The 27,760-nt window shown below is 42.5% G+C and overlaps 1 protein-coding gene across 2 annotated transcripts; it reads right to left on the bottom strand.

The window, feature by feature from the left end:
• Window positions 1-382: 382 nt before the first annotated feature.
• Window positions 383-27,760, bottom strand: ube2r2 (ubiquitin-conjugating enzyme E2R 2). 2 transcript variants are annotated; one of them, XM_034167106.1, is made up of 6 exons: window positions 27,283-27,760; window positions 26,782-26,980; window positions 9,596-9,682; window positions 8,111-8,208; window positions 2,225-2,359; window positions 383-1,959 (listed from the first exon to the last, which is right to left on the bottom strand). In XM_034167106.1, exons 2-6 carry the CDS (start codon window positions 26,956-26,958, stop codon window positions 1,674-1,676), a joined length of 783 nt encoding a protein of 260 aa, XP_034022997.1. In that variant the 5' UTR covers window positions 26,959-26,980; window positions 27,283-27,760; the 3' UTR covers window positions 383-1,673. The 2 variants fall into 2 exon arrangements, with proteins under 2 accessions (XP_034022997.1, XP_034022998.1); XM_034167107.1 differs by having other exon boundaries at window positions 26,782-26,971.

Here is a 27,760-nt window from a genome sequence, read left to right as displayed (position 1 = left end):
CAGAGCAAGAACACCCTCCAGGAGGAAGGAATAACTCTAAATAATCAAGATATCACCAAAGCAGACATTTCACAAGATGTAGAACATTAGCAAGCCTCAAAAACTGTCAGAAAAAAAACACCACATGCAGTTCTGATCACATAGTAGAGCTTGTGGTATGGTGCCAGCATATATGGCTGCCATTAGTAACACGATCCAAAGTATTTATTACCTTTGCCATGGAGGTAATGTTTTAAGACTACTTTGACTGGATCAAGTTAGGTGCTATTAGGATATCTCAAAAACCATGAAATTTAAATGATGCTTGGTGGAGAGGTACGCCTTGAATCAAGGAATAGTTGATTAGATTCAGAACCATCCATGGGTTACCTTTTTTTTTTTCCTTTGGGACTAAATGACCTGCTTGCATACGGTCACATTCTTCAAAACACATCATCAGTGCCGATGGTCAATGATCCCAAACATAAATGAGAAAGCACCAAAAGATATGGAATGGTCTCCCAGTGGTCAAGTTCATTTCCACCTTCTGAAACCAAAATGCCTCAAAAACAAAGAGGAAGTGAAGACACATCTAAAAAAAAAGTCCCAGTGTCGGCAGATGTCTATGGGTTCCAGACTTCAGGCAACTATAATGAATTTGCAACTATGTATAGAAACTGATAATTCATTTGTCCCAATAAGAACAGGGACTAAAAATAAAAATTGTTGAACCCAATCAGATTCATTTATCATTTGCTTCAAATTGCCTATGGTGTGGTAGATACGTAGTTAATATGACATCTCTGCCAAATGTTCAAATATTTATAGACCTGTTTTTAACCTGTTACATTTTTAGTGGATATAAAATTTATATCTTGACATTTATAATATAAATGTCAAGATAATTAGCTAGCCTGCTAACTCAGGAGTGTACACTGCTCGTGTCGCTCATTCATTCAGCCAATGTGCAATACAAGACGACGACGCGAGCTCGTAATTCAGCACTGAACATCTAATCATACTCTGTGATATGTATAAACAAAGCCACAAGAACTCAACCCAGCCGAACAACTGTGTGACATTTTGGACCAACGTGTCTGGCAACCATTATCGTCAAAACACCAAATGTGGGAACAGCTAACTGTGTTCCATCCCTCCATCAGCATTCTAAAAAATTAAAGCTGTTCTGGAGCCACATGGTGACACAACACCTCACTAAAACACTCAGTTTTTTCTTTAACATGCCACGCATCTGTAGATTAGCTGCAAGTAAAAGCATAAATTATTTTCTCTACTTTGTGTACTGGATTGTTCCATCGGAGACCAAATATAGTACCATTTAGACATCAAAACTATATGACGTAGTCTGGAAAAAAATATCACTAATTACTTTCAGTTGCAATTGAAATACTCAAATGTTTAGAAATCATCCAAGCGTGTACGTTGTAATTAAGGCAAATGGTAGAAACACTACACCTTGAGAAATTCTGACTTTAAGTGACAACAGTACCAACAAGGATTTGATCAAAAATTTTGTACTATTGTTATGTTTTTAACAAACAATGAAAGTTTTTGGCAGTAGACTTTTGGACCCCACTGTATATGCTCACACACACGTTTTCAAAATTGTACAAAGACAAATAAAAGAAGGGGCGCGGGGAAGGGGTGGCAGCGAGGATTTGTCAATCAGATCATCATGACTCCTCGTTGCCAGAGTCATCCTGGTTGTCGTAACATCTGGTGGATGTCCCACCGTCTTCCATGCTGCAGGACCCCCCAGCTTCACCTACAGACTCCATCTCGCTCTCATCTTCTTCCTCGTCCTCTTCCTCCATGTCATCATCATAGAGGTCATCATACAGGAGGTCTGAGCTGCTGTCCTGGGAGGGAACCCTGGTCTGGACGCAGTATTCCGCCAACGTTGTCGGGACCTTGACGCCATCACGCTCTGCCTCCGCTGCCGTCGACAGCACCTGTTTCCTGTGACCAAATAAGAGTCGTCAGTGCATGAGGTCGGATGCTGGCATTGCAGCAGTCACAGTTCTTTGACACAAGCAAGAAACTCTTCAAGCAACTGAATTAGCATTAAAAGTGTATTCTCCTCAAGAGGTCCACCTTCATCCCCAATTTTTATGATACACACACATACACTCAGGGTTTTTACAGCAGAAAAGACAAACGCAGTGTTCTGTCTCATTGTACTGTGTGTACGATTTACAGAAAATATAATCTCATTGGTTACTACCTGATAATCTCTGCATACTCCTTGTCTTTGCCTTTGCTGTCCCTCCATTTGCGAAACATGACAGAGGCGTCCACATTAGCAGGTGAGAAGGTGTTGGGCTCATTAAGCAGTGAGATTACACTGAGCAAGATGGTCCTGGCAAGAAAGAAACAAACAGAAAAAAATGGTAACATTCTGACTCCAAAAGCAGATAAGAACTCTGTAAATACAGGAAAGAGCTATATATCTGATGATGAGTAGCGTGCACCCACAACAGCAGTCAAAACTGAAGCGCTACCTCACTACTTTTTCCCCCTACATGGTACGTTCAATTCATTCAGTTTTTCAAACACAAGCTCAGCACTTTGCCTGATGTCCCAGAGAACAAAATGCATTCTGCTGGAAGGCAGAGCTTAGAAGAAACTCTGAACGCTACTCTGCCGTATCCTGTTGTTCTTGTGATGTCACATAAACACTGACATAAACTAATGTTTCTGAAGGGTGAAGTTGGTACGTCTCAGCTTTGCTTGTATGATGGCATGGCACCAAACGAGCAACCTGTCAGGTGTTACCCCTCTATAAAAACCAGAACATTTGGATAGTTTTTAAAGTAGAGACAGTACATTCAATAAGGACTGCAACAATCCTTTATTCTGATAAGGGTATTTTACTGACAGGCCTTATGCCCAGTAAATCTATGCTCTTCACAGCATTCTGTATGATAACTACATTCTCCTGTTCTAGTTAACGTGAATAACATTAGCACAGAATTAGAAAAAGAACATCCTATCACAGTTGGCGTTAGCCCATGTGGTCCTTCCTGTTGTATGGCTGGGGGGCCTGGCTGCCTTTTTGTTTCTGTCTTTTGTTTTTCCTTCCAGGTGGCTTGCATTTGGGACTGAGTGGCTGTGTTGCTGAGGTTATCAGGACCTCACCCTGATCACCTGCGGCTCGTCAGGACTCACAGCTGAGGTGCATCTATATGGATTGGAACATGGTGGCATTTAAGACTGGAGTATGCAGTGTGTATTTGCCAGAGACTCGACCTTGTGACCAGACGGGTGAGATCGTCGTCTCGGGAGCCATCTCATCATCAGTGGATGCAGAGAACGTCCAGGGTTTGATGCACGGTCTGTGAAAGAGGAGGGGGTGAGGTCTCACGCTCGTCAGCACACTTCCTGAGGTACGTTTGATTTTGTGACTAACGTTTATACAGTCAGTAAATGTGGTGTCCCTCACACCTTTTTATATTGAGCTGTATGTTAGTCATGTATCGGCTTCCACTGCAGTGGAGTTTTGTGAACTGGATGTTCCATGCCTGCAGGTTGGGAAGCTGATTAGTAATCAAGCCAGGAAGTGTTTGCTGTTTGTACACCTTTAAGTGTTCTCTCTGTGTGTAGAGTGTGGACTCACATAATGGTTCCTTCTTTCACAGACTCGGTTTGTTGCGGCCACCTGGGGGGTGTCGGCGGGGTCCTTGGGTCCGAACAGCTTCTGGCTCCGGACCGTTAGCGCTGCTGGGAGCGCACCACGCCAGACCGCACTTTCTTTTGTATTTTTTGTATCACTGTTATGTATTAAATTCAGTTAGCCTTTGTACCGTGCTCTGCTTATTTCATACTGGGTCCTTTAAACGCTGGTCGGTTCTCCGAGCTGCGTCCGACACATAACAGTAGTCTCTGGCCAAACATCACGGACCCAGCGGTAGCAGAGACGGTAACGCGCCGGGAAGGCGGCAGCAGACGTTCAGTAGTTATCCGGATCAGTTGCGGGTGCTCTCCGCCCGGATGGTGCGTGTTTGAGACCCATTGCTGAATACTGATTTGTGCTCTCTTGCAGCCGTGTTCCTGTGTTTGTGCCTTATCCGTGGGTCGTGGTGGAGTGTGACTGGCGACGGCTTCGCGTCACGCTCCGACCGGATAAGAGGTTTAAACGGGAGCTGCAAGAGTGTGTCTGTAATGGGTGCACGCGCACGGCGGAGCTCTGTGGCACGGGTCGCTGAGCTTCCTGTGTTACAGTCGTAGCCCCGTTTCCCCGGATAAAGATAACTACTGCGTCTGTTGTATCAGCTCCGGCGTTATTTAGTTGAGCACATTTTGGTTGTGTGTTGCACACAGCTGCGCACGGAGATGCAGCTCGTTTGTTTTCTGTCACCAAAGGGTTTTTTTTCATTTTTAGCACTTTGGCTCCCTCTTTTGGTGACTTAGTCACATTACCGTTAAGCTCTTAAGTTAGAACAGGTGTGTTCGATTTGTTTGAGCTTAACGGTATACATCACTTATTTGTTTTGTGTTAGTTCATTTTGTGTGGGTGTTTTTTGAGTTGGTTTTTGTGTGGGATTTTATTTTTTGTTTTTCACTATTTAATGTCTGGGGTCGTGACCCTGCAGTTCTGCCAAAAAAAAAAGGACCCGAGCAACCTTATGTCAGTCTGTTAGTCTTTCTTTTTATTTTATTTTTTTTCAGTTTCACCTCCCAGGGTTTGATGGGACGGTCCCCTGGGGGGTCATGGGGGGGGTATTTGGGTTGTTGTTTTTTCTTTCTTTTTTTTGTTTTGTTTTTTGTTATGCCCTCTCTTCTCCTCTGACTCCAGCCGTGTGAGCCGTAGTGTCGGCGTTGCTGGAGTGGTGCAGTTAGGTTGTGCTGGGCGTTTCCCAGGTAACCTCTGCACCCGGGAGGGGAGGGGGGGGTTTGGGGTATTTTCTTTTTGTTCCCTCTCTTCTCCTCTGGCTCCAGCCGTGTGAGCCGTAGTGTCGGCGTTGCTGGAGTGGTGCAGTGTGGTTATGCTGGGCGTTTCCCAGGTGACCTCTGCACCTGGGGGGGGGGGTTGTTTTCCCCCCAGTTTCCGCCCTCAGGGTTTGACTGTGGTGTCCTCTGGGGGGGGAAGGGCTGTGGGTCCATCTAGCCATAGACGGCCGGGGCTGGGTCCGTTGGTCGTGAGGGGAGGCGTCTCCTGGGGTTGACGAGTGGTCCTCTGGGAGGCGCTGGGAGTCCCCGTGGGTGACGTTGGATCCCAGAGGGACCTCAGCTGTGGTTATTACTCCTGGAGCTGGCGGGAAGTCCTCTGGGGGGTGTTGGTCCCTACATGTCGTTTGGGGGGGGGGGGGGGGGGTGTTTTAGCGCTTTTATTTGTAGGCTTAAGTTTGGGGTTTTTCTTTTCTCCTCATCCCGGGGTTTGATAGGACGGTCCCCTGGGGAGGGGGGGGGGGTGGTTTGGTTGTCTGTTTGTTTTTTTTTGTTTTATGACTAATGACCGCACATGGTTGGATAAAGGCTGACCGCACAGGTTTAAGAACTCCTGGCCACACCTGTGCTAAGTGACTGACTGAAACAAAGGCAAGGATGCAGCCAGAGGAGAGGACATCAACCATTCTGTTGGAAGACGAATGCAGATGCGGTTTCCAGCCATGGTCCCTGGAGGGGGGTGTTTCTCCTGGGCCAGGTTTGTGTGGTCGCCGGGAGGCTTCCCGTGAGGGTGGGGTACTGTTGTATGGCTGGGGGGCCTGGCTGCCTTTTTGTTTCTGTCTTTTGTTTTTCCTTCCAGGTGGCTTGCATTTGGGACTGAGTGGCTGTGTTGCTGAGGTTATCAGGACCTCACCCTGATCACCTGCGGCTCGTCAGGACTCACAGCTGAGGTGCATCTATATGGATTGGAACATGGTGGCATTTAAGACTGGAGTATGCAGTGTGTATTTGCCAGAGACTCGACCTTGTGACCAGACGGGTGAGATCGTCGTCTCGGGAGCCATCTCATCATCAGTGGATGCAGAGAACGTCCAGGGTTTGATGCACGGTCTGTGAAAGAGGAGGGGGTGAGGTCTCACGCTCGTCAGCACACTTCCTGAGGTACGTTAGATTTTGTGACTAACGTTTATACAGTCAGTAAATGTGGTGTCCCTCACACCTTTTTATATTGAGCTGTATGTTAGTCATGTATCGGCTTCCACTGCAGAGGAGTTTTGTGAACTGGATGTTCCATGCCTGCAGGTTGGGAAGCTGATTAGTAATCAAGCCAGGAAGTGTTTGCTGTTTGTACACCTTTAAGTGTTCTCTCTGTGTGTAGAGTGTGGACTCACATAATGGTTCCTTCTTTCACAGACTCGGTTTGTTGCGGCCACCTGGGGGGTGTCGGCGGGGTCCTTGGGTCCGAACAGCTTCTGGCTCCGGACCGTTAGTGCTGCTGGGAGCGCACCACGCCAGACCGCACTTTCTTTTGTATTTTTTGTATCACTGTTATGTATTAAATTCAGTTAGCCTTTGTACCGTGCTCTGCTTATTTCATACTGGGTCCTTTAAACGCTGGTCGGTTCTCCGAGCTGCGTCCGACACATAACACTTCCTTCACCAATGAGAGCCTAATGGCTTTCAAATTCATTTCAGCTTGAGAAGATGAAACATTAGACTTGACATGAAAAGTAATACTGGTGAAACTCAAACAAGTGTCAGACAAACATACTAATAAAGACCTAATAACCGCTAATACATGGATTCAATCCCTGATTGTGGCAAAGTATGGAAGCATCCTTAAATAACACACTGAACCCCAAAACTGCTCAGCTCTGGTGCACATTGCCCCCACCAAACACATTTAGCCCACATGTGGGAAAATGATTGGTGGTGGTGGGGGGGATAAGAAGACTGATGGAGACTGGCTGTGGAAATATAAAGTTCTGTGAAATAGAAGATTAAAGCAGCTTTTATACTTGGCCAAGTTCAGAACAGAGCAGTTCCTCTGCAGTGCCAGTGAGTGCATGCATCAGCATAAATTGGGAAAGGCCGGATAAACTCATGCCAGTTTTGAACAGGAGCCCATCTGAGCTACCAGAAATTAACATTTGCCAGAAGGTACATCTGAGATGCAAGCCTCGATTTGATGTTTTGGTGAAAGGAAATCCTCTATAACACTTCATCATGAAGCTGTGTAACTGGGGATACAAAATGCAAAACATGCATGATGCACAATTTCTCCAATCACAGCCAGAGAAGCCTATAGCTTCTTCTGGGTTGTCTTGGTGACTTTCCTCACTCCTCGCACCTTCTTGCACAGTCACTCAGTTTTTGAGAACTGTCTACTCCACACAGATTTACCATGGAGTGCCATACTGTTTTCATGATTGATGTAAATAAAGTTCAAGAGTTATTCAGTGACTTGGAAATGTTCATGTATCCATCCCCTGACTTGTATGAAGAAAACTGGCAATAAAACTGATTATTTACAGGTATTACACCAAAGGGGCCCATTACTTATGCAACCCTTCATCTTTGCTATTATATTTTTAATTAATTTATATCAAGTTGTAGACATTTGCTTTCAGTTTGGGTCTATGGAAGATCATTTTAGAAATTTTTATACTGAGAAGCCCGATTTACTTTTTGTATGTGAAATGGCAGAAACAAATTAAAATCAAGGGGCTGAATACTTTTGCAAGCCAGGTGAAGCTTGGGTGTCTCCGCCCCTTCTCCAGCCGCTGCGGTCCTCAACAGTCAGACACATACGTTTGTACTAGATCATGCACTGAGAAATGCGCGGCATGGCCAATATGTCAAAGCGCACACACCCTGAAAATGCAAGTGATACTCATCATAATCTCCCTAAGTAACTACTCATTTGAAACAAAGTCAATCCAGTGATACCCAAGGATCCTGTAAAGGAATCTAGTACCAAAGACATCCAGTTGTCACCTTAGGTCAGCGGTGAGCACCCAAGTCTCACAACCAGGCAGTAAGACCGGAAGCAACAAGACCCTAAAGACTTGGACTTTTATCCTCCTGCAAAGATATCTGCAAAAATATTGCACTTCATACATATACGTAAATCTGCCTCTTTCATTCTGATTGGAGAGTTTGAGACATTTTCATTCAGATTCTCAATCTGAATCAAATGCAGCTACTGTGTAGCAGAGATTACCTGACGTTCTGGGTGGGGTTCCATCTTTCAGAGGGCAGCTCCCCGCTCTGAGGGTCATCAACAGGTGGGTGTAGAATGGAAATGCACACATCTCCATTCTGAAAAGAAAGACCATTATTGCAGCTCAAGATCTTTTATACACCCTGACTTGGCACATGGCCCTGTGGTGATTAACATGCATATAAAGCAAAGTGGATCAACAGTAACACTTTCACATGCGCAAGTGCATGAACAAACACACCACAATCAGCACAGTTAACATTTGCCAGGGTGTAGTTGATGAAGGCACTTTGTGTATCCTGTATATTAGGGTGCCACTCAATATTATGGCCAAAAAAAACAAAAACAAAAAAACACCTTCAACTTTTTCCAAGTCCCACCCCCTAATTTTTTCCTTTTATGAAGCATACTAACTGGTACAAGTTTCATTCAGATGTATGGATATTTACTGGTAGCTCGTTGAACTGAAGTGTTATGATGATGTAATATAATTGGGGCTCAATTGACCAGTCTGGCTGTGAAATCGGACTAGATGTAGAGTTCATAGCGTCAGCTGTTAATCCAGTTAAGGGTGATATCATTCACTTCATTCGGCAACAACTAACAGCGGTTCATCCCAGAGATGATTATCGTGAGCTGCTGCACTTGTCACTATTGTTTCTAGGAGCTGATTGCAATAGTGATGTACACATTCAGGCTCCTGAGGCATTTCATCAAGCTAAATGATGGAAAAGCTCATATGCAGTCTGAAGATATATACAGCTTTCATTCCCTGTTCCAACTGACTGCATGTGAACTCTCATTTCTTGGCCATTTAAACACATTTATGATAAAGGTGTACCTCAAGGCTTGGTTCACATGCATGTGTGCGTCATCTGCTCCACAAAATGATTTGCAGCTACTGCGTGAGCTGAACAGCCACAAGAGGACAATTGAAGCTATTCCTGAAGCTGCAGTGCATTGTGACATTTTCAGTCATTTTTTGTGTTAATCTGTTTTTGTTCAAAAATCACTAAGTTCTGAAGTAACTGCTAGCAGCTGCTAGTCTTCATTGTTCCAAAGTCTTAAATTTTTTCCAAAAATTACAAAACCTTGATGCTGTTGAGCTACCAGTAAATATTATCATAATGCATCCAAATTTTGTCAAAGCCATAAAAAAGACTATTTGGCACCACTATAATTTTCTTCCTCATTAATCAAATATAGAGTTTATAATTTTATATTGCCAATGTGATCAATGTTTACCTTTTACAGAAATAATTTAGGATTTTGACCCACTTGGGTTAAAATACAGTGATGAGATATATCCCAGCACGCAATCTGAGGGTGAAAACTCAAAAGGAACTACATCTTTTAACAAATAAAACAGAAATCATATTTACTCGGAGATAACATAAAACAAAAATGTAATCATTCAAATGTAAATAATGTGTTGACCAATTAGCATCAGAGTGGCTTCATTTAACAAATGCAAAAAAGAGTCACCTCATAAATGTTAGGGTGCCACATCTTGGTGAGAAAGCGAAAGGTAGGTGGGGAGTATGGGTAATCCACAGGAAACTTGATGTGAGCCTGGGATAAAAAAAAAAAAGGGAAAATAAACAGCATATTTTCTAAAGCCCTTTCAGTCAGTGAGTGTTATGATGGCAGAGAGCTCCCAGTAAGAGGTCAAATAATGTTTTAGGAACAAGTCTTGAAATGTATGAAATGAAAAAGCAGGGGGGAAAAGGGTATTTACAGTGCCTTGCAAAATAGATAGATAGATAGATAAACTTTATTGATCTCAGAGGAGAAATTCACGTTACATCAGCCACACTGTTACGTACGCCAGACAGTTTTTATTGCTTCATAATTGATGTAAATAAAGTTCAAGACATATTCAGTGACTTGGAAATGTTCATGTATCCATCCCCTGACTTGTCTGAAGAAAACTGGCAATTAAACTGATTATTTACCATTATTATACCAAAGGGGATCATTACGTATGCAACCCATCATCTTGGCTTTTATATTTTTAATTAATTTATATCAAGTTTTAGAGATTTACTTTCAGTTTGGGTCTAAGGAAGATAATTTTAGAATTTTTTATATTGAGAAGCCTGATTTACTTTTTGTATGTGAAATGCCATAAACAAATTAAAATGTGTGAAATACCAAGGGGCTGAATACTTTTGCAAGGCACTGTACATTTCCACATAAAACACAATCTGAGTAATAAATAGTAAAGAAAAAATGAATTAAACCAACCAATTTTTCTAGCAAAGGGACCTGACTGGGGTCAGAGATCAAAATAGGAATTTCTAGTTATTGGGGGGAGCTGTTTACCTGGATCAAAAGGCACTTTGGAGTTGCAGAGTAATTTAAGGCCAAGTCTAAAGGGTTTCTTGAGATACATTCATGGATGATTTCATGGGGACGAAAACAAAAACAGGGTCACAATTTCAGGAAAAATGTTTAACTGGAGCAAATAGGAATGCAGAATCCCAATTTAAGCATACAAACAGCAATTCCTGAATTATGGGGCAGTGTCCACAGAAGCAGATGTATCGATGGATTGAAGTGGAAAGTACTGCACAACAAACAATTTGGGGGGAGGGGTTGTTGGTGCATAAGTTGTGTAAAAGCTGCCATTTGTAGCCCATCCCTTGGCTGACATCCTGGCCTCCACCACCAAGTTTACTACAGTAAAACTCACATATAATGGATTCAGGTGGACAAGTGAATTTTGTCCGCTATAATCAAAATCCATTATGTATAAAATGGACAAAATCCGCTATATGTATGTAACAGATTAGTTACATTCAGGAGGTGCCGAACGATCTGTGTGGAAACAGCACCAATTAGGCTTATTTCCTTAATTAAACCCCTGACCTTGACTAGAGACCTGACTCATTTAATGACAGGGTCAAAAATTCATCTGAAAAAAAATTAACACCTGCCTTAAATAAGCGTCGGACATTATGTGCATTAAAAAGATTACATTTGGTCGAGTCACTCTTTTGTCCAAGTCCGCTGGGGAGTGGTACCTTACAACTCTAAAGCCTGATTTATACTTCTGCTACTCTGTAACCTTGTTGACATGCAATGACGTTGACGTGCACGTGACCCTTTTAAAGTTCTTCATCGTGTCTTTATGCAATTTACCACAGGAACAGCAGCTGTTTCTGGATTACTTTGTCCCTCAACAAGCTCCACTTCTTTATACAATCATCAACCTCCAAACCAACGATAAGGTAGGTACAATTTCCCTCTATCAAATACAGGTCATTTGAGTGTCTTTTTCTGACTCCATGTTGTAAAGTTGGTCACATTTCTGGACTGACCACGTATCTGATCCATGATCAAAATGTAATTGGCGAGCACACTGCAAAAATTATTAAAATATGACAGGAAAGGAAGAAGTGAAACCGGATCACAGCCCTTTGCGGTCTCGGTCATTTAGCAGGTGCACAAGTTCACAGTCACGCACCTGAGGGCTCTGATCTAAAGTGCTTTGGTTTGTCACACCCCGGGATATGTGTGAAACTTAACACCGTAATACAGTGCCAGTGGCATGCAGCATTTTGTTAATAATCGCCGGCCTTGAACTACATTCTGCCTCTTTTAGGTACCAGGTCTGAGCACGGTTTGGAAAAAATTAATGCTCTGCTTTTAATCAAGGAAATAAGATACCCATTTTCTTAAAATCTGCAAGTGTCAACACTGAACTTCATTTTGTACCTCTGTTATTGGGCACGTACAGACTGCTCTGTCCAGTACATGCAAGGGGTTTTTAATGAAAATGCATTGCGATCGGACAGGACGTTTTGTCTGACATAAGTGAAAATCCGTTATACAAAATCTGTTATATACGGTGTTTATTACATGGAAAACCATACAAATGCATTGGGACTTTTGCTTTTGTCCACTGAGTGTGAATATCCGGTTTATATGATGACGATTTAGATGAGTTTTACTGTATTAACGTTCCCCAAAGACAAACTGGCTCTTTTCACTTGAAAACAATGTTAACAGATACCGTAGACACAGAGTGAATTTAATCCACTGCAAAGAAACACTTGAAGCAAGAGGATAAACTTAAAGTGCTTCTGGTCATACAAATTCAAACATTTTTAGAGAGACAGCAGTCAGGGGAAGGAAGGGCGGTCTGATGTTCACTAACCCAGCACTGCCTGAACTGCTTCCACTCTGATAGGACTATCACAACTCCACAGCTGACTGCTCCACTGCTGCAGCTTTGGAACATCTACTACATATCACCATACAACTGGATCACAATGTTCAGTGTCATCATCCACATTAATAGAATGGATGATAACTGTGTTATTTTGTCTTCTTGTGACATAAATGACAAATAAGTGAGAAGTACCAAAAGTTCTTGTGAGAGTACACGGTGAATAAAGCATGCAAGACAGATATGACAGAGTTCAGCAGCAGAAAGAAAGAAAGCCAATACACTCCAGTGTTAAGACTCATTAATGCTCCATTTACATATGTAAATACATATGTGCACTTCAAATGATGTAACAGTCACTGCTCACATACTTCCATATGTCCTTCACACTGGCATGGATGTTAAGCAACACATACACAACATGGCGACATAATCTATATGCTATAAAACTGTAGGTATTGGTACAGATGGAGCAGGTCGACCATTAAATGACACATTATATACAAAAGTTGAGCACAACAAATGAGATTTTACTTTGTAGCAGAGCCAGGTCAGCTCAGTGAGCATGTGCTGGTTTCATGCATTAATGCATCGGCTTAACTATGGACCCACCCTGAATCCTGGTTAACAAAAACCCAGGAAGATAACCAATACATCCCCACCTCCTGAAAGCTACCATGTGTCTGTCGCAGCCAGGTGACACATCCATCTCCTTGGCCTTTTCTAGTTAGTCCTCAAAACTGTGCTAAATAGATCATGTTCAGAGTAGTGCATCATATGGCCATAGTGTCACATCTGATGTTCCCTCACAATTTAAGTAGCACAGCCCTCATCTGAGTATTACTGAGTAACTGTTTGTTTGGCAACACGTGGCTTAGTGGTTAGCACTGTTGCCTCCCAGCGAGAAGGTCATGGGATCAATTCCCACTCGTGGCCTTTCTGTGTAGAGTTTGCGTGTTCTCCACGTGTTTGTGTGGGTTCCCTCCAGGTACTCCGGCTTCCTCCCACATCCAAAGACATGCAGGTTAGGTGGACTGAAAACTTTAAATTGTCTGTAGGTGTGCGTGCGGGTGTGAATGTGTTTGTTTGTCTATATGTGGCCCTGAAACAGACTGGTGTCCTTTCCAGGATGTACCCCACCTCATGTCCTGTGACTCCTGGGATAGTCTCAAGCCACCATGACTCAATCTTGGATAAGCGGTTGAAGAGAAGTGAGTGTATTTGTTTGACACAAAGTCATTCCAGCAGCATTCAAGTATTCTCTACAGTGACCTCGTACCAAAGATGTCCAGTTGTCACCTTGGTCACCGGTTGGCATCCAGGTCTCACAATCATACAGCAACACAGAAAACATGAGGACCCTAAACATTTCATCTTCAGTTTTCTGAAAAGCACGGCAGACAACCCAGTCCAGTGGCATTATGACTCCATCAGCTCTTCCCATACTTCCAAAGATCAAGCACCGTGACACAAGAATGTTGCTACTGATATCTGCATGAATCTCTCAGCAAATTCAACACTTTCACTCTGAACAGATACATTTCTGATTGCCGAGTCCAGGAAGTCACTCTGAATCCTGGATCTTAGGCTGTGTCCCATTTTAGTGGCTGCAATCTTTTAAGGCTGCAATCATCAGCAGTTTATGTTGTAAGTGTCATGACTAGGCAACCCATGTCATCAATCAATAAATCAACTTTTTTCTTATATAGCGCCAAATCACAACAAACAGTTGCCCCAAGGCGCTCAAAACACTAGAAACATTGATATATTCCATATGAAAGCATCACAGTAACATATTACATACCTTTAACCAGCAGCTGACTATGAAGCCCAGCTTCTGCACAAACTGGGTTTGGAGCCAAGTTTGGACCTGTATAGTCAACGCAGTAAACATCTAGCACACAATCTGCTGCTATTATTTCTAAATTACCAAAATAAACTGTACACACCTGAAAAGTAGTGATCTAATATTCTAAAAGTGGCAAAGATATGACATTCCAATTATTGCACTGATGTCGATTGTCACGGTTAGATTTTCAATGTTTGGTGACCTTGAGCCACCTCTAAATAATTTCTGATTGGCAAACAATTTTACATGTGAGAATGACTCACCAAATGGAAACTTTTTGGTGGGTGAGACTCGAAATTTTTTAAAGTTGCCATTTTTTGGGACACCCTAATCTGCATGTTGAATTGGCACAGGTTTTACGCCGGATGCCCTTCCTGACGCAACTCCACATTACATGGAGAAATGTGGGAGGTGGGATTTTATGTACCGTTGTAAATAAGTAATATAATGTGTCAATAAGTACTTAAAAAAAAAAAAAGACAAAACTACACGTTACGCCCACTATGCTAGCTTGGCACGTGCAGCTGTCAAGGTCGCCACTTGACAGCAACATGCTCGATGGGCCTGACAGTCTCATTTCAGAACAGTTTTTTTTTCTGGGCCTTCACTGTGTCTGAAGTGCTGAAACCTGAAGAGTTCCATGGGACACAGCCCTTAGAAGGGTGCAGATAACGAATTGAGACACAGTCACAGTCTTGATCCAGGATAATCAGAAATACAGACAGTCCAATTCCTCACTCAGCTTCTCAAGTGCTGCAATCAGGACATCCATTTTCATCCACAAAGATCAATCAATCAATCAATTTTTTTATATAGCGCCAAATCACAACAAACAGTTGCCCCAAGGCGCTCTACATTGTAAGGCAAGGCCATACAATAATTATGTAAAACCCCAACGGTCAAAACGACCCCCTGTGAGCAAGCACTTGGCTACAGTGGGAAGGAAAAACTCCCTTTTAACAGGAAGAAACCTCCAGCAGAACCAGGCTCAGGGAGGGGCAGTCTTCTGCTGGGACTGGTTGGGGCTGAGGGAGAGAACCAGGAAAAAGACATGCTGTGGAGGGGAGCAGAGATCGATCACTAATGATTAAATGCAGAGTGGTGCATACAGAGCAAAAAGAGAAAGAAACGGTGCATCATGGGAACCCCCCAGCAGTCTACGTCTATAGCAGCATAACTAAGGGATGGTTCAGGGTCACCTGATCCAGCCCTAACTATAAGCTTTAGCAAAAAGGAAAGTTTTAAGCCTAATCTTAAAAGTAGAGAGGGTGTCTGTCTCCCTGATCTGAATTGGGAGCTGGTTCCACAGGAGAGGAGCCTGAAAGCTGAAGGCTCTGCCTCCCATTCTACTCTTACAAACCCTAGGAACTACAAGTAAGCCTGCAGTCTGAGAGCGAAGCGCTCTATTGGGGTGATATGGTACTACGAGGTCCCTAAGATAAGATGGGACCTGATTATTCAAAACCTTATAAGTAAGAAGAAGAATTTTAAATTCTATTCTAGAATTAACAGGAAGCCAATGAAGAGAGGCCAATATGGGTGAGATATGCTCTCTCCTTCCAGTCCCCGTCAGTACTCTAGCTGCAGCATTTTGAATTAACTGAAGGCTTTTTAGGGAACTTTTAGGACAACCTGATAATAATGAATTACAATAGTCCAGCCTAGAGGAAATAAATGCATGAATTAGTTTTTCAGCATCACTCTGAGACAAGACCTTTCTAATTTTAGAGATATTGCATAAATGCAAAAAAGCAGTCCTACAGATCCTAAAGATCCCAACATCATTCACAAAGTCAAGGTCGGTGAACTTCTCACTGACAAAGACACCTACGTAGCGAGTTTCCACAACCTTACCCTGTCCATACAAGCAATGAACAGATTCAGAGTCAGAACTATCCCTGGCGATGATATCCACCACGAGAGTTGTGCGATTTCCTATCACAACGCGTATCATATATTCTGATACTGACAAATATGGGTAATGTACATATATGCAGTAAGCTCTCCACTGTAATACATCACATCAGGCAAAGCTCATCACATGTACATACATAGCATTAAAAAAGGGTTCAAAATTTATTTGAATCCAGCATTTTGTTACATTTCCACAAAATCTGCTATTTCAACAAAATTCAGTTAAATGTATCAGTTAACTCTGACAGTGAATGCTGATTGTTATTTGAGGAATCCTGCCTGCACCTTTATCGGTATTGCCCCAACATGAATACAACCTGTTACTGCACACTATTTTCTAGAACAAGTTTCACTTGATAACTAAGGAGGAGAAGGAGGGGCGGGGGGAGCAAGACTACGAGTCTCATCATGTCATTCTCTCTTACTCCTTCACGATACTGCAAAGCCACTTACACGGATTCAAAGCTAAATCATGTGAAGTATATACATACACATTATATATATATATATATATATATATATACACACACACACACAGTGAGGAAAATAAGTATTTGAACACCCTGTGATTTTGCAAGTTCTCAATTTCAATTTTCAATTTATTTTCATTTATATAGCGCCAAATCACAACAGAGTTGCCTCAAAGCGCTTCACACAGGTAAGGTCTAACCTTACCAACCCCCAGAGCAACAGTGGTAAGGAAAAACTCCCTCTGAGGAAGAAACCTCAAGCAGACCAGACTCAAAGGGGTGACCCTCTGCTTGGGCCATGCTACAAAACAAAAATTACAGAACAATTCACGGACGAATATACAAGAAATGCTATTGGCGCACAGGACAGAAGGATCGCCAACACGAACACAACTCCCATCTCTGGATGGAGCTGCACCTTAAACAGAGAGAAAAAACAGAATCAGGCATCAGAAAGACAAGAAATACTGTATAATTTGTCCGCATTAAACAACAAGAAAAACAGAGAAATACTAAGGTGATCGCCGGCCACTAGCCCTAAACTTCACTAAAAGACCCAGAATTTAGGTAAAGTTGAGGCCGCGGCCTGCTCCAATTACTAATAAATGAATTAAAAGAGTAAAAAGCGTAAAACAAAACTGTACCAGTATGCTAGCCATATGACAGGGAAAATAAGTGTGTCTTAAGTCTGGACTTGAAAGTCTCCACAGAATCTGACTGTTTTATTGACGCAGGGAGATCATTCCACAGAACAGGGGCATGATAAGAGAAAGCTCTGTGACCCGCAGACTTCTTATTCACCTTAGGGACACAAAGTAGTCCTGCACCCTGAGAACGTAAAGCCCAGGCCGGTACGTAAGGTTTAATTGGGTCAGCTAGGTAGGAGGGTGCCGCCAGTCCATGAATAATTTTACAGGTTAGTAGCAGAACCTTAAAATCTGATCTCACTGGGACAGGAAGCCAGTGAAGGGATGCCAAAATGGGTGTAATGTGGTCGAACTTTCTGCTTCATGTCAAAAGTCTGGCTGCAGCATTTTGAACCAATTGGAGACCCCTAATGCTAGACTGCGGTAAACCAGAAAATAGAACACTGCAGTAGTCCAATCTAGAGGAGATAAATGCATGGATCTGGGTCTCAGCATCAGCCATAGACAGGATGGGACGAATCTTCGCTATATTTCGCAGGTGGAAGAAAGCAGTCCTACAACCCCTGGCAAAAATTATGGAATCACTGGCCTCGGAGGATGTTCATTCAATTGTTTAATTTTGTAGAAAAAAAGCAGATCACAGACATGACACAAAACTAAAGTCATTTCAAATGGCAACTTTCTGGCTTTAAGAAACACTATAAGAAATCAGGAAAAAAAAAATTGTGGCAGTCAGTAACGGTTACTTTTTTAGACCAAGCAGAGGGGGAAAATATGGAATCACTCAATTCTGAGGAAAAAATTATGGAATCATGAAAAACAAAAGAACGCTCCAACACATTACTAGTATTTTGTTGCACCACCTCTGGCTTTTATAACAGCTTGCAGTCTCTGAGGCATGGACTTAATGAGTGACAAACAGTACTCTTCATCAATCTGGCTCCAACTTTCTCTGATTGCTGTTGCCAGATCAGCTTTGCAGCTTGGAGCCTTGTCATGGACCATTTTCTTCAACTTCCACCAAAGATTTTCAATTGGATTAAGATCCAGACTATTTGCAGGCCATGACATTGACCCTATCTGTCTTTTTGCAAGGAATGTTTTCACAGTTTTTGCTCTATGGCAATGATTTCATCATCCCCAAACATCCTTTCAATTGATGGGATAAGAAAAGTGTCCAAAATATCAAAGTAAACTTGTGCATTTATTGATGATGTAATGACAGCCATCTCCCCAGTGCCTTTATCTGACATGCAGCCCCATATCATCAATGACTGTGGAAATTTACATGTTCTCTTCAGGCAGTCATCTTTATAAATCTCATTGGAACGGCACCAAACAAAAGTTCCAGCATCATCACCTTGCCCAATGCAGATTCGAGATTCATCACTGAATATGACTTTGATCCTGTCATCCACAGTCCATGATTGCATTTCCTTAGCCCATTGTAACCTTGTTTTTTTCTGTTTAGGTGTTAATGATGGCTTTCGTTTAGCTTTTCTGTATGTAAATCCCATTTCCTTTAGGCGGTTTCTTACAGTTCGGTCACAGACGTTGACTCCAGTTTCCTCCCATTCGTTCCTCATTTGTTTTGTTGTGCATTTTCAATTTTTGAGACATATTGCTTCAAGTTTTCTGTCTTGACGCTTTGATGTCTTCCTTGGTCTACCAGTATGTTTGCCTTTAGCAACCTTCCCATGTTGTTTGTATTTGGTCCAGAGTTTAGACACAGCTAACTGTGAACAACCAACATCTTTTGCAACATTGCATGATGATTTACCCTCTTTTAAGAGTTTGATAATCCTCTCCTTTGTTTCAACTGATCTCTCTTGTGTTGGAGCCATGATTCATGTCAGTCCACTTGGTGCAACAGCTCTCCAAGGTGTGGTCACTCCTTTTTAGATGCAGACTAGCGAGCAGATCTGATTTGATGCAGGTGTTAGTGTTGGGGATGAAAATTTACAGAGGTGATTCCATAATTTATTCCTCAGAATTGAGTGAGTCCATATTTTTTTCCCTCTGCTTGGTCTAAAAAAGTAACCGTTACTGACTGCCACAATTTTTTTTCTTGATTTCTTATAGTGTTTCTTAAAGCCAGAAAGTTGCCATTTGAAATGACTTCAGTTTTGTGTCATGTCTGTGATCTGCTTTTTTTCTACAAAATTAAACAACTGAATGAACATCCTCCGAGGCCGGTGATTCCATAATTATTGCCAGGGGTTGTAGTAATATTTCTAATGTGGAGGCCAAAGGACAACGAAGGATCAAAAATTACCCCAAGGTTCCTCACTTTGTCAGTGTGATGTATGACACACGAGCCGAGGCTGAGCGTTAACTGGTCAAATTGATGCCGATGTCTCACTGGACCAAGAACCATCATTTCAGTCTTATCAGAGTTTAAAAGTAGGAAGTTTCTAGACATCCAACTTCTCACTGCTGCAAGGCAATCTTCTAAGGATTTTATGTGAACAAGATTACCAGTAGTTATTGGCATGTACAACTGAGTATCATCTGCATAGCAGTGAAAGGTAATCCCAAAACGCCGTAATATGTGCCCAAGGGGTGCTATATAAAGGGAGAAAAGCAGGGGGCCTAAGACAGACCCCTGTGGAACCCCAAATTTCATGTCACTAAGGTTAGAGGTAGTGTTACTGTACAAAACACAGTGAGAACGACTGGTCAAGTATGACATCAGCCATGCAAGGGCACTCCCAGTAATCCCAAAATGATTTTCCAGCCTATCAAGCAGAATATGATGATCCACTGTATCAAATGCAGCACTGAGATCTAACAGCAACAGAACCGTAGTGGTGTCCGAATCCATTGTAAGCAGAAGATCATTCACCACTTTAGTGAGAGCCGTCTCTGTGGAATGACATTTTCTAAAAGCAGACTGCAGTGGCTCAAAGAGATTATTCTCAGTAAGATAGTCTACGAGCTGCCGTGACACCACTTTTTCCAGAATTTTAGAGAAAAATGATAGATTTGATATCGGCCAATAGTTTGCCAATACACTGGGGTCAAGATTAGGTTTCTTAAGTAATGGTTTAATCACTGCAGATTTGAAACATTTAGGAACAGATCCAGAAGTTAAAGAAAGATTAATAATTTCCAGCACAGTCGGCCCAAGAGTGGGCCACAGGTCCTTAAAGGAGACCTGCATTGAAATAAATGTGGTCAGATCTCAGAAAGAAATAGCTGATATGTATTACATAAGACCCGTGTGAATGCAGTAAAGTAAATCTGTAAGCCCAAATTTGTAATTCAGCGGAGAAATATTTGTTTAAAAATGACACAAAAGGCTCATTAAAAGTCTGCTAACGAGTCTTTCATTGGATTCAGGTGTGTTGGAGCAGGGAGACAACTAAGAGTGTCAGGAAGGTGGCTCTCGAGGACCGAACTTGACCACCCCTAATTTATTTGTATGTTACTACTGCAAATAAGTATTTGAACACCTACCAACCAGCAAGAATTCTGTCTCTCACAGACCTGTTCATTTTTCTTTAAGAAGCCCTCTTATTCTGCACTCTTTACCTGTATTAATTGCACCTGTTTGAACTTGTTACCTGTATAAAAGACACCTGTTCACACACTCAATCAATCACACTCCAACCTGTCCACCATAGCCCAGACCAAAGACCTGTCTAAGGACACCAGGGACAAAACTGTAGACCTGCACAAGGCTGGGATGGACTACAGGACAACAGGCAAGCAGCTTGGTAGAAGACAACAACTGTTATGATTATTTATTAGAAAGTGGAAGAAACACAAGATGACTGTCAATCTCCCTCGGTCTGGGATTCCAAGCAAGATCTCACTTTGTCGGGTAAGGATGATTCTGAGAGAAAGCGCAGAACTACACAGAAGGACCTGGTCAATGACTTGAAGAGAGCTGGGACCACAGTCACAAAGCTTACATTAGTAACACATGATGCTGTCATGGTTTAAAATCCTGCAGGGCAGCGAGGTCCCCCTGCTCAAGCCAGCACATGTCCAGGCCCATTTGAAGTTCACCAGTGACCATCTGGATGATCCAGAGGAGGCATGGGAGAAGGTCATGTGGTCAGATGAGACCAGAATAGAGCTTTTCGGAATCAACTCCACTTACCATGTTTAGAGGATGAGAACAAGCCCAAGAAAACCATCCCAACCGTGAAGCATGGGGGTGGAAACATCATACTCTGGGGGTGCTCTTCTGCAAAGGGGACAGGATGACTGCACCGTATTGAAGGGAGGATGGATGGGGTCACGTATTGCGAAATTTTGGCAAACAACCTCCTTCCCTCAGTAAGAGCATTGAAGATGGGTTATGGCTGGGTCTTCGAGCATGACAATGACCCCAAACACACAGCCAGGGCAACTAAGGAGGGGCTCCGTAAGAAGCATTTCAAGGTCCTGGAGTGGCCTGGCCAGTCTCCAGACCTGAACTCAATAGAAAATCTTTGGAGGGAGCTGAAACTCTAAACCTGAACGATCTAGAGAAGATCTGTATGGAGGAGTGGACCAAAATCCCTGCTACAGTGTGTGCAAACCTGATGAAAAACTACAGGAAACATTTGACCTCTGTAATTGCAAACAAAGGCTACTGTACCAAATATTAACATTGATTTTCACAGGTGTTGAAATACATATTTGCAGCAGTAACATACAAATAAATTATTTTTAAAAAATCATACATTGTGATTTCTGGATTTTTTTTTTTTTTAGATTATGTCTCTCACAATGGACATGCACCTAAGATGAAAATTTCAGACCCCTCCATGATTTCTAAGTGGAAGAACTTGCAAAATCGCAGGGTGTTCAAATACTTATTTTCCTCACTGTACACACACACACACACACACACACACACACACACACACACACACACACACACACACACACACACACACACACACACACACACACACACACACACACACACAGCGTGTTGTGCAAATGTTTAATGTGGCACATTTAATGAGTCTGAAGCATTACAAATGATGAAAACATGATAAATATTCATAAATAAATTAAATGTGTGATGAATTTAAACTTTAATTATAACAAATATGAAAATTGAGTTCTATTTATGTGGATTTTTCCATATGAGCAATTGTGTTTTCCAATTATTTTTATATTGCATGATCATTTCCAACTGTGTGTGCATTATTCTACTGGTCAGAAATTATTATTATAGAATAAAATCATCTTCTTCTTTCAGCCACTCCCATTAGGAGTCGCCACAGCAGATCAATTGTTTCCATCTCACTCTGTCCTCTGTAACTTCCTCTGTCACACCAACCACCTTCATGTCCTCCCTCAGCACATCCATAAACCTCCTCTTTGGCCTCCCTCTTCTCCTCCTGCCTGGTGGCTCCATCCTCAGCATCCTTCATCCTATATACCCTAGGTCCCTCCTCTGCACATGTCCAAACCATCTCAATCTCACCTCTCTGACTTTGTCTCCAAATTGCCCCACCTGAGCTGTCCCTCTGATATGTTCATTCCTTATCCTGTACATTGTCGTCACTCCCAAAGAGAACTGCAACATCTTCAGCTCTGCCTTCTGTCTTTTTGTTAGTGTCACCGTCTCTAAGCCGTACAACATAGCTAGTCTCACTACTGTCTTTTGGAAAGTTTCCCCTTCACGCTTGCAGATATTCTTTGATCACAAGTCACTCCTGCCACCTTGCTCCACCCTGTTTGCACTCTCTTCTTCACCTTTCTACCACACTCTCCATTACTTTGGACAACTGACCCCAAATATTTAAACTCATCTACTTTCACCACTTCTACTCATTGTAACTGCACTATTCCACTGAGCTCCCTCTCATTCACATGCATGTACTTAGTTTTGTTCCTACTGTTTCATTCCCATGCTCTCCAGAGCGTATCTCCACATTTCCACGCTAGACTCAACCTGCTCTCTACTCTCACTACAGATCACAATGTCATCTGCAACCATCATCGTCCATGGAGACGACTGTCTGATCTCATCCGTCAACTTGTTTATCACCACTGCAAACAAGAAAGGACTCAGAGTTGATCCTTGGTGTAATCCCACCTCCACTTTGTCATTCCTACTGTGCATCTCACCACTTCACACTATCTTTGTACATGTCCTGCACTACCCTCACATACTTCTCTGCCACTCCAGACTTCCTCATACAATACCACAACTATTCTCTTGGTACCCTGTCATAAGCTTTCTCTAAATACACAAATACACAAAGTAACTCATTCTGGCCTTCTCCATACTTCTCCAACAGTATTCTCAGAGCAAACATTGCATCGTAGTGCTCTTTCTCTGCATGAAACCATATTGCTGCTCACAGATCTTCACCCGTTTTCTAAACCTAGCTTCTACTACTCTTTCCCATAACTTGGGAAAGAGTAGTAGAATTAAAATGAATTAAGTTGTATAAAGTTAATTTAATTGAATTAACTTCATGCTGTGGCTGATCAACTTTATGCCTCCGTAGTTACTGCAGCTCTGAACATCGCCCTTGTTCTTAAAAATAGGAATGCTTCACTCAGGCATCCACTCACTATCCAAGATTTTATTAAACAATCTGGTTAGAAACTCCACTGCCATCTCGCCTAAACATTTCCATGCCTCCACTGGAATGTCATCTGAACCAACTGCCTTTCCACTCTTTACCCTCTTCATAGCTGCCCTCACTTCATCCTTTCTAATCTCTTGCACTTCCTGCTTGACTCTCTCTACATCAGGGGTGCTCAAGTTCAGTCCTCGAGAGCTACCTTCCTGATACTCATAGTTGTCTCCCTGCTCCAACACACTTGAATCCAATGAAAGGCTCATTAAAAGCCTGCTAATGAGTCTTTCATTGGATTCAGGTCTGTTGGAGCAGGGAGACAACTAAGAGTATCAGGAAGGTAGCTCTCGAGGACCGAACTTGAGCACCCCTGCTCTACATCATCCAGCCTTTTCTTTCTAATTTTCTTCATTTATCAGCTCCTCAAACAAAAAAAAGTTCCCACCACCTTCTCAACACACTCTTCTCACTTGTCAGCACGTTTCCATCTGCATCTTTTACCACTCTGACCTGCTCCACATCCTTTCCAGTTCTGTCCCTTTGTCTGGCCAATTGGTACAAGTACTTTTCTCCTTCCTTACTATTTAACTTCTTATACAGCTCACTATATGCCTTTCCCTTAGCTTTTGCCACTTCTCTTGTTGCCTTACACCACATCTCCTTGTACTCCTGTCAACTTTCTTCATATCTCTGAGCATCCCAATTCTTTTTCACCAACCTCTTTCTCCTAATACTTTTCTGGCATCATTGTTCCACCACCAAGTCTCGTCTTCCTTCCACTGTCCAGATGTCACACCCAGTACCTTCCTAGCGGTCTCACTTACCACATCTGCAGTACTTTTTGAGTTGCCCAAAACTGTTTCCCCTCCATCCAGTACCTGTCTCACTTGCTCACTGAATTTCACACAACAGTCTTAATCCTTCAGCTTCCACTATCTGGTCCTTTGTTGAGCTCTCACTCTCTTCTTCACCTCTAAAGTCATCCTACAAACCACCATCCTATGCAGTCTAGCTATGCTCTCTCCTGCCACCACCTTATAGTCTCCAATTTCTTTTAGCTTGCCTCTCCTACAAAGACTGTAGTCCACGTGTGCGCACCTTCCTCTACTCTTATGTCACACTTTGGTCCTCCCTTTTCTTAAAGTAGATGTTCACCACAGACATTTCCATCCTTTTTACAAAATCAACTACCATCTCCCCTTCCACCTTCCTGTCCCTGATACCATATCTATCCATTACTCCCTCATCACATGTGTTGCATGCAAACATGCCCATTGAAGTCCACTCCTAGTACCACTCTTTCATGCTTGGGCACACTCTCCACCACCTCATCTAACTCACTCCAGAAATCTTCTTTTCCTTCATCTCACAACCTACCTGTGGGGCATATGCACTGCTGATATTCATCATCACCCCTTCAATTTCCAACTTCACACTTATCACCCTGTCAGACACTTGCTTAACCTCCAACACACTCTTAACATACTCTTCCTTTAATATGACCCCAACACCATTTATCTTCCTATCCACAGCATGATACAACAACCTGAACCCACCGCCTATGCTCCTGGATACTTCCCTTCCACTTGGTCTCTTGCACACACAATATGTCTACCTTTCTCCTCTTCATCATATCAGCCAGCTCTCTCTCTTTACCGGTTATACTGCCAACGTCCAAAGTCCAGACTCTCACTTCCACCCTTTTAGTTTTCCTCTTCTTCCACTGTCTGTGGACAGGTTCTCTTCCTCTTCCGTCTTCTTCGACCAGCAGCAGCCTAATTTCCGCTGGCAGGCTGTTGGGCAACAGCACCGGTGGCAGTTGCTGTTAATTCGGGCTTCAACTGATCCGGTATGGAAATTCGATTTGTACTCTGCATGGGGTTTTTTTCTTTTTAGGCTTGTTTTACACTGGACGCCCTTCCTGATATAACCCTACTCATTTATCCTGGCTTGAGACCAGCACTCAGAATGTACTGGCTGCACACCCCATGTGGCTGACTTATAGAATAAAAAATATAGCTGATATTCATGTTTATTAGGATTTTGTGTTGACATGCTAAAAAAGGAGGTGGGGCATCAAACGCTACTTTTATTAAAACTCTGGGATGCCTAAAACTTTTGCACAATACTGTATATATATTGTTGTTGGTTAAAAAATAACAAAAAAAAAAAAAAAACCTGAAGTACTGCTTGAAAATATTGTAATTTAGAAAAAAAATCTCATTTGCCCAAAAGAGCAAAGGCTGACGTATTTTCCAAATAGCGAAGTACAACAACCAAGACATCTATATGATGTTGTTGATGAAAAAATAAATAAAAAAAACCAACATAAAAAAAAAAAAACATAAAACTTGCTTGAACATATTGCATTCTAGGGGGAAAATACTCCCATTTGTGTGGAGCAAAACAAAAGCCTAGGTATTTTCCAAACAGCCCATCAATCAAGACAGGTTACACTGACATTAGCAGCTAAAGTGATCTGAATTTGGTACCACCCCCCCATACAATTTAGTTATGTGCATGGTTCACATCATCTTTGTATGTTACCTGTGACTTCTGCGAAGTCAAGATCAGTAAACCAGTGAAGCCCCCCAAAAAAAGACACCTAAGCCACATACACTACTTTGTAAAGATGAGGCTCTTTTTTCCTAATAACCAACCTGAAGAGTCAAGAACATTTTCTAGAAGTATTTTTATGTATGTCTTTCTTTTCTTTTAACAAAAAGCAGCTGCAAAATGTCAGGACACGTGGACAATGTGTTAATTACTTCTGAGGTCTGGTAAATACCTGAACATTTAGCTGAAGGAACAAACACAATCAAGGAATCACAGTTTTTAGTTCCTCCTGTAGTTTTTGGAGCTCTTTAAGCTGTTCCTCAGGTGGTGATGTAATTCATCCAACAAAACCCGGTGTGTTATTACAATAGAGTCCCTCTTTGAGTATTTGGAATCAAACATTATCTGGTTCCATGTCCAATTTGCAACACTACAGTGTGTTGTATTTGTGTGATTAAAGAGTGTTCCTAAAGAACCCTCAATTAGCTGACATCGTTAGCTGCCCTTTGAGCACAGTCCCACCTTAAAGTAGCCGCCTTCGTACAGGGTGTTTGGGGGGCCAAAGATGGCCACCTCCCAGTTGTAGAGGTCAGACTCGTCCACCAGAGTGATGCGAAAGCCCTCCACAGGCTGCTCCTGCAGAGACTTCAGCTCCATCATCAGGGCCTTCTGGGAACTCGGGGTTGCCTGGTGGGCCATGTTAATCCCACTTCTGACACCACTGGCCACAGATCAATGAAAGACAGAGGGGGAAAAATGCAAACAAACACTTAAAAAATTAGAAAGGATTATATTTAATGGCTTAAAACATTCTGAAGCAACAAATGCATACATTGTGTTGACTTTGTTTGCACAGACATCAGTTACTTTCTCCAACACGGGGCAAGAAAATAAACAGAACGTGACATACGGACATTAAACAGAAAAGGTTTCTTTGACCTGACACTTTGTATCAGTTAGAGTTAAAATGACGAGTTGTCCTTGTACTGGAGTGTGTGCAGGTGTGGTGGCTGGTTGTCTAACCTGACTCGGGATCAGTCTGCTAATGTCCTCGTGCTGTTTGCCAAATTCTTTGTGTTCCACTGTTGACAGTTAACATGGAGCTCGAATCAGTGCGAGTCACGGTGTCCTGTGGACCATCGTCGGCATCAAACCAGGACACTCGCTCTCCCTGACATCTCTGCGGGTTGCCGGTTCGGTTCGAAGGCGCACTCGGCCGATCTCTGCTTGTTTATGTTTGTTTATCTGCTCTCTGGATGTCTCAACTTCTCCACACGTCAGCTAAACCCCTGCCGAGCAACTTGGTCCAAACGGAGCAGCTCCTCTGCTCTGTAGCGTCCCCTCCAGCACGCTGCCGGCCTTAAAACCCGACACGTCCCAACCTACGTTCTCTAAAACGGCCAAAAGTAAGAGGTTTACCCTCGAAAATTACACTGAAATTAATCGATATTTATTTTCCTCCCATCGATGCTTCCGGCTATCGTTGCGCGTGCCTGCGGAA

Source organism: Thalassophryne amazonica, chromosome 3 (assembly GCF_902500255.1).
Source record: "Thalassophryne amazonica chromosome 3, fThaAma1.1, whole genome shotgun sequence".
Classification (NCBI taxonomy): Eukaryota; Metazoa; Chordata; class Actinopteri; order Batrachoidiformes; family Batrachoididae; genus Thalassophryne; species Thalassophryne amazonica.
This window is presented reverse-complemented; position numbering and strand designations above follow the sequence as displayed.